The sequence below is a fragment of the Caloenas nicobarica genome, chromosome 3, assembly GCF_036013445.1.
Source record: "Caloenas nicobarica isolate bCalNic1 chromosome 3, bCalNic1.hap1, whole genome shotgun sequence".
Taxonomy (NCBI): Eukaryota; Metazoa; Chordata; class Aves; order Columbiformes; family Columbidae; genus Caloenas; species Caloenas nicobarica.
In genome coordinates, this window is record NC_088247.1 from 26526598 (window position 1) to 26539923 (window position 13326).

The following is a 13326-nucleotide window of genomic DNA, read 5'->3' on the forward strand; positions in this document are numbered from 1 at the left end:
AGTCAGCTAAATTCTGGCTTGATAAAATCTTATCAGGTCCAATAATCTAAACCACAGGTTCCTATAACATCTACATTTCAATGGGATGCAAGACACTTGCTAATAGTTTCTGGCTATTTAATCACACAGAACTAGGTTTTCAAATTGTCTTCATTTAAATAAGCTACGTTGTTACTAGCTTTCAAAGAGACACCTGCACAGGTGAGATGGTTAGCACTTCCTCTGGAAAATTCCAACTCGTCAAAAAAAATCCTTTTTGCAGAAATGTGGCAGGTTCGGCAGACTCAAAACTCAGAGCAAAATACCAAAGATACAGCAGTACTGAAGCTCAAAGCATGAAACAGCTCAGCAGTTAAGACAATCAAATAGATTCAGATTAAAATCTCCTTCTTTTGCACATCAAGGGTTTGAAGTTTGTTTTACATTCACTGAAGCCTCTTAATAATTTAGTTTTCAAAGTTAGTCTTTCTCATGGTCTTATTATACAAAGTGAAATAACCCCAACATGAGATTTTGCTTTAAAGCTGTAACGAAGACATGCACTAGCTGAGACTGTACTCCTTGTGCACCACCAGACAGAAATACTCATGCTAGGCCAGACTAAGCTACCTTAGATACCAGAAGCAGTAGAGGAAAACTAAAAATCTCTCTTTTATTGGCATAGACAATAAAAAGATACAGGTTTCCAATTAAGGGAATAAGAAAATAAGGTAACTGAGAGATGTTCAAAGGGAAATATTGGCATAGGTAAAAAGTGGATTGCTTTGAGAATTGGGTTTTGGATTGACAGTACTGTTTTCTGTAGTGACCTTGACACAAAAAGTAGGAGCATGCTAATGAAGACTGGATTGAAAGAGAGGAGGATAGGAACACAAGAGGAATTAGTTTGGAATTAGAATAGTAAAAAAGCTCGGAAATGCAGCACTATGAATTGCAAGCTCATACGTTTAACAATAAGCACAGGTACTTTAAGTTGAGGTCTCCTCCAACTTGAATTACCCTATCCTATAGGAGTTCATAAACTACAAAAAAATACAACAGGGAATAGATTTGGGTAACTAGTTCATCAGAGAAGACCTACATGACTCTTGTAACTTACCCAGGAATTAAGCAAAGGAGAAGCTGATCCGAGCTATATGCTTTGAGTAAGTATCAACATCATTGAGATATGATTGAGGTTCACTACCTAGAATTATGGATGTATTCACAGAATGACTCATTCCCCCTTAAAAAGGTGAAGCAGAGAACTCCAAGGATGAACAGAGAGTGGAGAGCCTTTCAAATAGGTGGAAAAGGAAAGGCATCCTTGTCTAACCCTCACAGACAAAAGACTGTCAGGGAACTCTGGTTTTCTAAAAGATGCCAAAAGAGTAACTCAAGCCAAAGACAACATTAGCATAGGAATAAAGGTATATAAAATTGCCATTAATAGATGCAGACTGGAAATTACGTTTGGATCCTCAGTAACAATCATTCAGAAACAACCCTCCAATAGGACTAACCGGGCAAAAAACCCACCACTACTTCTAAAATTGAAGCTTGATATATGTGTGAATTTGATCAAATAAAATCATAACCTAAGCTAAAAAAATTCAGACTGGCTGATAAATCAAGACTTTTTCCTGTCAAATGCATTAAAATTTTTCTTCCTCTTGATAAAAATGAAATGTTTGGATATAGAAGGAAATTTTTTGCTTAAATGAATGAAAAAGAAAAAAGTGAAGTATTTCCAACTTTCCTGATGTGGAAGAATGCATGGGGTCTTTTTTTAATTATAATGAAAACAAATACAAGGATTTTTTGCAAGTAAGGAATTTTGGTTTTCTGTCTGTATTCACTGCAGTCAACGAGTCCTTTTGACTTGCTCTTTTTTTGTTTTTGCTTCCTCCCAGGCTCACCAGTCACACCACATTACATCTTATAGGAAAAGGAGTCTTAAACAGGAATTTAAATTAGCATGCAGTGTGGACAGCTCAAAAAGGTTCTACAAATGCTAGGATCCCGATTCCTTCCTGACTGAGCAACACGCTTCACTTCCAGCTCTCAAAAAATAAACAGTGCGAGATTGAACGCAACAAAATAAAGAGGTTTCTAGATTCTTTCTGCCATGAGGACAGGCTGTGAGAGTTCAGGTTGTTCAGCCCAGAGAAGAGAAGGCTCCAGGCAGACCTTATTGTACTTAAAAGGGGCCTATAAGAAAGATGGGGACAGACTTTTTAGCAGGGCCTGTTGCAATAGGACAAGGTGTAATGGTTTTACACTAAAGGAGGGGAGGTTCAGGCTAGACATGAGGAAGACATTTTTTATGATGAGGGTGGTGAAACACTGGCACAGGTTGCCCAGAGAGGTGGTAGATGCCCCATCCCTGGAGACATTCAAGGCCGGGCTGGACGGGGCTCTGAGCAACCTGATCTAGTTGATGTCCCTGCTCATGGCAGGGGGGTTGGACTAGATGACCTTTGAAGGTCCATTCCAACCCAAACCATTCTATGATTCTTTCTTCATTCAATGCATGATCACATGAGCAAAGTCCTACAGTGTGTACCAAGAACACTTGTCTGGTGAGGAAACTTCTTGCACACCTTTGTTTCTCAGGTCCATGTCAACATCTTCCAAGAATCATCTTGGAGGTTTTTAGACTGGGTTTTATGAGAAACTAATGATGGCACCCTGCTGTAACCAAGGCTGTGGTTTGGCTAAGCTCCTCCCTGCAGGGCCCCTCCTGTGGGCCGCAGCTGTGGGCAGGCAGCAGCCCCGGGGCACACAGCAGGGAGCCCAGTGGAAGGCACTGCTCCCACGGATGGTGCTTCCTCCAGAGGAAATGGAAGGACACTGGGGAAAAACGCACAGCTGCAAGGTGGAACCATCCCGCTGTGTATCACGGGCCTCACTTTTTTCTGTGACACCGGACACATGCGACTCTTGTAATGGCTCATCAAACCACCACAGTTCTTTACAAAATTTTATTTTACCTTGAATGTCAAGCATATTACCAATCTCTGATAGTAGGACGACAGAAAAACAACACATTAGAAAAAGCCACTTATAAAGCATCAGTTAAGTTCAATACAAGACTCTGCCTTAATTTAAGAAATGAATTTTAAATTCTCATGGAAACAGTGCCTTTGCTGTCTATGTAAAAGCAAGCAATACACCTCATTAGCAAAGCATACAATGAAAATTACACATAGCTTGCTAAAACTGAAAAAGGAAACAGCACAACAAACATTGCAGCTAGTCAGCCAGCAGTTAGTTTCTTCTTGTAAACCTGCTTCTTCAATTTGGCAACTGTAGTCCTTGGAGAAAAACAGCAAAGGGTGTATAACTTAATACTAATTACGCAGAACTGTTACATTAGGGTTGTGTAAACATTTTTTAAATTTTTATTTTTGTCAAATCATAGCTACAAGCCAGCTATACCATTTTTTGTTCTTTTTTGGTTTTAATGCTATTTTCATATAAGATGAACCACTCACATGGAACCTCTTGACTTTTTGTAGCTAAAAGTACCATCTTCAATAAAATCTTGGCCAGTCTTGAACCAGTAGGAGTTCTACCCTTGCATTTCACCTTGGTTTTAAGCAAAGAGTTGCATGGCAAAATAGGTGATATTACTTCCATAATAAGTCCAGATATTTCTCTTAATTTATAAAAATCTGATATATTCTTTCGCTCACAGAGCACTTGGAGCTATGACATACAAAATGTACACAAGCCAATGAGATTCACACACACATGAAGTCAAAGCCAGCCACATTCTTTCAATGTCATATACTGTATATGTCGGTTGCATGTGAAAAATTTCACAGTAATTTACACCTGACCGATACCATTAAAGGCCTAATCCTGCCCCAGTGGCTTGTCCAGCAATTTTGCAAAGGACTTCAGTGGTAACAGGAGTATGATAGGAAACTTAAATACTAAATAGCAAATATTATAGTTAATTTTATTCCTGTGATCGTTTAAAAACACTTGAGATTCAACCAATGCAAGTTATAAAAAAATATTGGAGTTTCTTTTCTGAAGAAATGTATAACCTTTGGGATCATTATTTATCATGTTTATCATGTCAGAGGTACTTTTGTTCTTGCTTATGGGATTATTGCTGGTCACCTTCCTGAGACTTGAAAGACCATAAAAGACAAGCACCATACCTATTCCTCTAAATCATTGTATCATAAATCAATAATTTGGTCCCTTTCTAAATGGGTCTCTCCCCACAATTACACTAAAACATAGTGATGGGTCACAAATTCCAGGGGGTCCAACCGGTCCTGGCATTCCCGGACTGCCACGATCTCCATCTTTACCAGGTGGCCCACGTTCTCCAGGACGTCCTTCTGTACTCATACCCGGGGGACCTTCAGGACCTTAACAACAAACAAGAAACAAATACATTACAAAGGATGTTTATTAAAATGAAAACCAGAGCAAGCATGAACCCACAAACCGCCCACTCTTTGCTGAAGTATGCAGATAAAGAAAACTTCATTTTCTGAAAGACAATTCTTGTTGCAAATTGCTTATATGTTTGTATAACCAAAGTGATACACTTTTAAGACTTTATTTTTAAAAAGCATGTGGAAAACTCTTTAAATAAAAATTGTTTTTAAAAGGAAATATAAAAATCAACTTTAGTACACTATTATACTTTATCATATAATCTGGAACCACCATGGCATGAGTCAGAGGCCTCCAATTTCTATTAGTTTCTCTGGCTTTGGATCAGGCCCTATTATCTTTTCCAAATGCTCAACTTTGCATGAATACATTGCTGCTAGGAAGAACACCTTCCTTCACTAAGCACTGCTTACAAGTCTCCTGATCATAGCAGGGCTCAGTTTTCAGACAATGGCTGACTTGAGGCTCCATCTATCAAGAGACAGCAATCTCAGGTATCAATCTCTACAAGATCTTTCTTATACTAAATAATGTATTCTATGACAACTTAAAAGGCATGCAAGAGACAGGCATTAGCCATAAAACATATACAATAATTAAGATGCGTATAAACTAAGTTTTTCCAAATTACATAAATGTTTTTTCTAAACCACATTTTTTTGGAAGTTATTAGCATGCACTGAATCTGCGTAGCTGAACCATCCCTCACCTGGAGGTCCTGGTGGGCCTTGGATCCCGGGAACCCCAATTCCTTGGTTGCCTTTTGCGCCGTTTTTCCCTGGCAGTCCTGTGAATTAGCAAACACACGTACATCTTTGCACACTAAGAATACTTTCATCCAAAGAAATAGGAAGTCAGCATTTGGTTATACTTATTGAATAAAAAAATGTAATAATTCCAAAGCAAATAATGGGATATAAAATAAGCACTTTCTTGTAACCTGCACAGTGTAACTGAGCTCTTGATTATCCTCAGTTCCACTGAATGAAGAGCTGATGTAGCACCTGTTAAGCAGAGAGCCACGATGAGTTGAAGGAATAGATCATAGGCAATTAAGAAATTTGCTGTCATTGCCTTTCGATTGGCGAAGTTTTTAAGAAGTCTTATGCAGGAAGTGTAAGGTACTCACCATAGTCTGTGTGGAATAAAGAATGTATAAATCTTCCACAACATATGGCAGAATTCATTCTCCACCAAAGGAATACTGAGAGGGGCAAAAGATGTGCTCGCTTACACCAGTACAACCCAATAAATTCGGTTTCTTCATAGAAACAGCTATCTATTTTTCCAACTCTACCAGAATAGCCAGAACCGTTAGTGTCAGCTCCAGAGGAAAACTGCACATTCTCCTATTGGAGATGAAATTATAAAAGCACGACAGACAAATCACCCGAACTGAATTTGACATGCTAGGTCACGGTTAATAAATCACAAAGAAAGTAGATATCTAGCAACTATTTGCCTGTCTACCCTTGGCACATTACTAGTTAGCTGTATTTCACACAGCTTTCCTGATTATTCTGATGCTATAGGAAACACAATTGCTGTTGCGATCAGTTACCAAATTAGGGACTTCATCTAGTCTTTTGGTCCAGTTCCAAACTAAATATATGCATATTTAATCTAAAGTCTGCAAATACACCACAGAAATCAGTTGGAATGCTCAGATGGATGCGTTACCTGAAAATATAAACCTTAGCTTGCCTAAAAAGAAACCTGAATGTTTAAGAAAAGCATAAAGGAGTAAAAATCCTTATGAGATAAAAAGAAAAAAAGGAGAAAACCCCAGGAAATTATAAGGGGTATAAGGGTGTTGCATGCCAAAAATCAGCCTCTGGGTAGCAGATAGTAAACAGCCAGTGAATAAATACTGTTCTTTGAAATAGCACAAATGAAGTTTGGAAGAAAATAAACCAGAAAACATGGAAATACATTGAAAGCCACATCTAAGCATATTTGATTTTAAAAAAATCATCTAAAAGCAGCTAAAAACATATACATAAGTCTAAGAACGCTCTAAAAAAATGTTTGACTACAGTAGAGCTGAACACTAGCTATCTGATTGTGTTCTTGTATTCTTATTCTGCCACATGTTCCTTGTAAGCAGTGAAACTCCGACATGGCACCACGTCCTCAGTCACACCTTGTGACACAAACCCAGCTGTTCCCTTACTCCACCCTGCAGTAACTCCATTCAAAACCGGAAGCAGAAAACAAAGTCATGAAGGCCATTGGCACCGTGACCCATGCAGGCAGTACCTCTTGTCCCACGAGCCCCAGGGCGGCCGGGGATGCCTGTCAGCCCCGGAACACCATCGTTGCCTGGCAGTCCAGGAAACCCTCTGGGGCCCTCAGGGCCTCTTGGACCTGGTGGTCCTGGAAGTCCCGGAGAAGCACTTTGGGATTGACAGTGGTTACAGCTTTGTAGCCTTCCACTCTGGAGGATGGCAGGCAACTGGGCTGGGAGAATTCAAACAGAAAATTCTTTAGAGTGCTGAAACAATAAAATAGAAAAGTATTTCCAGCGAGACCTAGACAGGCTGGAGAGTTGGGCAGGAAAAAATTTAATGAAATATAACAAGGGCAAGTGTAGAGTCTTACATCTGGGCAGGAACAACCCCAGGTTCCAGTATAGGTTGGGGAATGACCTATCAGAGAGCAGTGTAGGGGAAAGGGACGTGGGGGTCCTGGTGGACAGCAGGATGACCATGAGCCAGCACTGTGCCCTTGTGGCCAAGAAGGCCAATGGCATCCTGGGGTGGATTAGAAGGGGGGTGGTTAGTAGGTCGAGAGAGGTTCTCCTTCCCCTCTACTCTGCCCTGGTGAGACCTCATCTGGAATATTGTGTCCAGTTCTGGGCCCCTCAGTTCCAAAAGGACAGGGAACTGCTGGAGAGAGTCCAGCGCAGGGCAACAAAGATGATTAAGGGAGTGGAGCATCTCCCTTATGAGGAAAGGCTGAGGGAGCTGGGTCTCTTTAGCTTAGAGGAGACTGAGGGGTGACCTCATCAATGTTTATAAATAGATAAAGGATGAGTGTCACAAGGATGGAGCCAGGCTCTTCTCGGCAACAACCAATGGTAAGACAAGGGGTAATGGGTTCAAATTGGAACACAAGAGGTTCCACTTAAATTTGAGAAGAAACTTCTTCATGGTGAGGGTGACAGAACACTGGAACAGGCTGCCCAGGGAGGTTGTGGAGTCTCCTTCTCTGGAGACATTCAAAACCCGCCTGGACGCCTTCCTGTGTAACCTCATCTGGGTGTTCCTGCCCTGGTGGGGGAATTGGACTAGATGATCTTTTGAGGTCCCTTCCAGTCCCTAACATCCTGTGATTCTGTGATTTTATTGCCCTCTAACCACTAATACAAACACAGATTCCGCTCTTTAGAGAATATGATACATTTAGGAAACAAAATGGTACAGCACGGAACCTGTGGTGTGGAAATATATTTTCACACCTGTAGGAAAATAAGTGCTAAATCAGCAATATCAATCTTGCTTCCAAGAAAGCATCTTTATAATTATCAGGAAACTTCTTTAGCACTTTAAACAAGGTAAGAAGAATAAAGAGGTTTTCAAACTTACTTCTCAGTACATCTGAACACACCTGTCGAATAAATTCTTCTGAAAATTCTCGTGCCTGAATTGAACAGAGAACAGTTAATAAAACAGAAAGCATGCATTTGTTTGGGGTTTTTAAATTACCTAAAATGACAAGTTTGAGGTCCTATACATACGGGTTTTCCATCTGATCCAGGTGGTCCCGGGGGTCCTCTATCTCCTGGCTGACCTCTGAGACCAGGAGGTCCAACCAAGCCCTGGATACCGGATTCTCCTTTTTGCCCATTGATGCCTCGAATGCCTGGATCTCCTTTCTCACCTTTCTGAAAAGAAAACCAACGAAAAGCCAATCGTATCTTCACAGACCATTTGGAAGCTAGGTAAACATACTCTAAGAAAATTTTCATTGATGGTTTTCAGTATGTTGTCACTGAAAATTAACTTGATACTGATGAGATCTATTTCACTAAAATGTACTGAAGATTTCAGATTCATTAGTAATTGCTCCAGATACAATTACTTACCAAATATAACTAGAGATAAATTACCATTACAGTTTTTTAACTTTATGGACCCCTTTTACTTTCTAATTAATATAAAACAAAATAGTCTTCCTTATTAACATACGGAAGGAAAGGCTTTAGTCACTTTTCCATGAGAATGAGATAATTTGTTACGGTACGTTAAAATCCTTAGAAGGCTGGAAAAATTACAAGTGAAATTCTGGCATCTCTGAAGTTCTTGGCAAACGCACTATACTAATCAAGACTTTTACCCTATGCCTGTAATGCATAAGAAAAGGGAAAAAATAGTTTGATTTCAGTTAGGGGGGTTTTTTTGTTTTGGTTTGGGGTTTTTTTGTTTGGTTGTTTGCTGTTTGGTTTTGTTTGGGGTTTTTTTTTGTTTCTTTTGGGTTTTGGGCTTTTTTTTTTTTTCTGACTTCATTTATTCTCCACAATTGATAAAACTGTAGCCTATTTGCTTCACTGGAAAAGGTTAAAATAATACTGGAAAATATTTTGATGCATCTTCATCAAAGCAATGGTTCTTCTATGTACAGAGTTACCTACTGCAATAGTTCACGTGGAACTCCTCTACGCTGGAGCCAACAAAACATCAGTACAATGTAAGCTGGTACGTGCTCAAGATCGAAGTTGGTATACTATGTTTGCTCCCTGACGAGTTTTTTCCTTCCATTTTTGCACGGTTTCTGCATAATGTTATCAGGTGCCTCAAAATGTTCTTTAACCCTTTCCAAGTATTTTAGATGGAATCATGGAAACAGTGCAGCAGGATTACTATATATGACAAAACTTACTGGAGCAAATAATGCAAGTTTAAGAGGCACTCAGGCATACAGTCTTCATAGACTTACACTAAGTATTTAATTATGGTATTTATATTACTTTGTATCATTCTATATAGTACTTGTCAAAATAGTTTATATCAGAAAAATTCAAAGCTTTCTGGCTTGGTCTGAATTAATAACAACGCCCAGAGTTCTCCACATGAATTATTACAGAGTAGCCAGCTTCAAATTCCATAACTGCTTTCTCAGTTTTCTGCAGAGCACTAGCCACTAAATTAAGGCAGGTAGTTTTTCCTCTTAAATGAGCCAATGACAGATGTCAGTCAAGTGCCTCAGAGTGCTGCTGGAAAGATGGGCCACCATTAAGATGCCATGCATGAACTGAGCAGCAGTCCATGCCTTCTTCCCACTATGAAACTGACTTTTTCCAAGGTTGTAATTGTATTTTATATTCTTGATACTGTCAACGTGAATGTTGTAGTCATAGTGAACTGATACTCTTAGTTACACTATGTAGATCTGTACTTATTCGTTTCTATTACATAATTACAAATTTATTTTCATTTAACAGGGTCAGCAAGGCTCAGAGATAAACATACGTAGCATATGTAGCTGCCTGTGGCTATATTAAAAGCTGTACATGCTGGGATCTGAAAATCATGCTGTTCTTGTAGCTAGAAGTTCTTTGTTTTAATTTTAATTACTTTTACAGGTATGGAATATGTTTACATAAAAGACATCTGACTTGCAAGTTGATTTATTTGGAACCAAATATTAAAGGGGTTAGAAAGCATTAAAAACCATTGAAATACTGGGAAAAATGGCATCTATTGTAGAAAAAACTTAACAGGCAAGAAGCCAGTACAAAAACACCAGGACAGAATGCTGGAAACATCAGCACAACTGCCTGCAGAACGTGCCAAAATGCAAATGAAACTGCTGAGGGAACATTTTCTGCAGTATATCTTGGTCTTGTCATGCTCAGCCACATCGCATATGTGGCCTTGTTTGTTGACCCTTGCTATTGGCAAAGAAAATAAAAGGAAAAAAAAAAAAAAAGAAGGAAAATACCTCAATAAGTGCTGAAAATTACAGACTTGAGAAACTTTTCCTTGAGGAGTCAGAGTGTAACAAAAGAGAACATATTTTATAAAAAGGAAAAATAAGCTCATTTTATAGGTCTGATAATTAAAACAATTACCTGATTATATTTCAGCGTATTGTAAGAATATTATTAAAATGATTTTTCAGAAGAAATATATTATTACTATGGTTTACAATATTTAAAGAGGCTTTAATCTTTTACCAATTTCAGCAATGATTTAGCAAAACACCCAGAAATCAAATTGTCATTTTAAGTATTTCATAGAACTACAACAGCATATAGGGCAATTTATATGTTTAAATGCATAATATTATTTAATTATCAGAATTGAGCTTCCAATGAATATGTCCAGCTATTGATATGCAACAATGCTTTACTGAAAAAAGGTTCAACAATGAAATCTCTAAATAAAGTAGAAGGAGAATTCTATCAATGGGACAGAGTGCTCCCTGATTTCACTAAACATTGGGATCAATAAAAAATAACTATCAAAGTTAATATTTTAAATACCATTCTTAAACAATGTGCAACACAAAGATTAAAAAGTCTGGCCATAAATATATCTACATTAGCCAAACACAAGGAGAAAGATAGGACTTCTAAAAATATCCTGGAGAACGACAAATGAAGTTTCTGGCAGATCAAGGGCAGTCCAAGTGGGCTTCCCCTTATGCCCCTCAAGTCTCAGGCTCAGTTGAATTACTCCCGCACAAACTTAGTCACAGAGAGAAATAATTCTGCCTTGCATTTTCCGAGTCAGGCTCAAAGACATAATTCTCTAAAAAAAAAAATCTTTGTAAAGGCTTCACTATATTCCTTTTCATTAGCTTTGAAATAAAGGCACACAAAGGAATCTCACTGGCAAAGGTTAAACCACATAAGACAAATAGTTCAGTTTCAACTATCTCTCCTTTTTTGGTGGTGGTGGTGGGTTTGTTTTTTTTATTTTCTTAAATTATATACTTTATTTTTTTTTTAATATTTCTTTTCATTAAATATATATTTCACTATGTCTCTTTTTAACTAATACTTCTTTCTCTTTGATATTTCTCAATTCATTTTTCTTCTGTCGCTTATAGAGATGTGAGTATGGAAACAAGCCTATAAACATACATTTTACAGATAACATAATTTGCAGAAACAAATGGAATACTTTTGTAATACCATATTTGCCATTACAAAATGCTTACCTCTCCTTGTTCTCCACTCAATCCTTCTACTCCCTTTAGGAATTAATAGAAAAAAAAAAGTTGAGCCAAATTAGTTGGAATCCAAAAATAATATTTTTGTACTTTGTTTTCAAAAATTAATCACAAATGTCAATTTTTAAAGATTCTGTGATTGCTATTTGCATAATAAAAACCGCGTATAAAGATGAAAAAATGTATATCGTGAATTAACACTTTAGTAATACCTTCAATACCGTACAACAAGAGGATAAGTTGGGAATATATCATACATATTTTAAACCACATATTTTATTAGTGTACAAGAAGTGCATATAGACAAATCCTTATTAACTCTACAAAAGAGAAAAAAAAATGTGTTCTGGCAAAAGGAAATTCCTGATTCTATCTGTTTAATACTGTCTTACTAGACAGAAATCAAGCTCAGAGCCTTTGAAATACAAACTCAGTTTGTAAGCCAGATTTGCACGTTGGCAAATGGTTTTGGGGTCATTTCTGTGAAATGGTTCAATGGTGTTACTGATCGTCAAGATCCATGGCAAGACAGCAGGTTTTTTTCACTTTTCTGATACACTCTTATGGACAAGGGAATCTGTACTGTATCCTTGATAAGTCCTGAAGGCTTTAGAAACCTTGGAAGGACCTAGCGCTGTCTATCAGAAGTACTTAAAAGACTGATTTTTTGGTTGCTGACCAAACTAGATCAGCATGGGAAACAATTTTAGACCAAGTCTGTATTACTTTTTCAGCTTTCTCAAAAAAAAAAAAAAAAAAGCAAGCAACAGCAATCCAGTTGCATCATTCCATCTGAAAAAAGTTTTATTTCACTATCAATTTGTTTTACCTTATGATTAAAATAATAAATATATATTTTTTTCCATTATTTTCAAAAGGAAAAGCCAGAAAGTTTAACTTGCAAAATGTTGTTCTAGGACATTACATTTGATTAAAACCAATGATGGGGCTTTCAGTTTAAAAAAATGTTTTCAAAATATATTTTCTCAGCTTTACTACCAGAGTGCTGCCAACCTACATACCTCCGAGAGTGATAAAACGAGGCTAACATACAATCTAGATCTCCTGCCCATGCTCCACTGGAATCTGCTCCTTCTGGCTAGACAGGCAGCTGTTACTGATGTCGCAACTCCAAAAAAAACCAACAGCGACTTCCTTCCAAGTCTAGTTCTAGATATGTACCTCTAACAAATACTTCTCTGTTTAGACATGACATAGATTATGTAGTTAACGAGTATTTATAAATACTAACAGTTATTTTCTGCGGTATAACAAGATAGCCAACTACGACACAATCAGAATACATTGGCCCAGAGTTAAACGGAACAACTGGATCTCACTGATTTGCAGCTGAAACAGGAAACATCTGCAATTTATGAGCACAGAAGATGTCACTAGTGACTCCCAGTATAATCTAGGAGGTAATGAACTACATTAAAGTTTAGCATGGTACATGTAAAATCTGAACATCTCAAGCACCACTCTTGTAATCTTTACAAGCCACTTTGTGATGTTATCTGCCTTTTATATCACTTCTCTTTCCTGAAAATTTTCCATAATCAAGGATTTACTAAAATACTGCAAAAAATGTACTTCTGGCCTGTTTCTCCAGATATAGTATACCAGGACCACAGAAACATGCAGGCTGGAAGGGACCTCCATGGGTTGAGGTTCCTTTTCAGCACAGACCCAGCTGGAACAGGCTGCTCAACATCCTGGCCAGACAGGTTTTGTGCTACAATCTCC

General features: G+C 37.9%; 1 protein-coding gene across 1 annotated transcript in view; it reads right to left on the minus strand.

The window, feature by feature from the left end:
* Positions 1–2979: 2979 nt before the first annotated feature.
* Positions 2980–13326, minus strand: part of COL21A1 (collagen type XXI alpha 1 chain) — a 109412-nt gene continuing 99065 nt past the window's right edge. The window contains exons 25-30 of the mRNA XM_065630957.1: positions 11569–11601; positions 8141–8287; positions 7989–8043; positions 6661–6861; positions 5111–5188; positions 2980–4370 (exon numbers count right to left, since the gene is read on the minus strand). Coding sequence (XP_065487029.1) covers positions 4183–4370; positions 5111–5188; positions 6661–6861; positions 7989–8043; positions 8141–8287; positions 11569–11601 — 702 coding nt within the window. The 3' untranslated portion in view covers positions 2980–4182. The remainder of the gene's footprint in view (positions 4371–5110; positions 5189–6660; positions 6862–7988; positions 8044–8140; positions 8288–11568; positions 11602–13326) is intronic.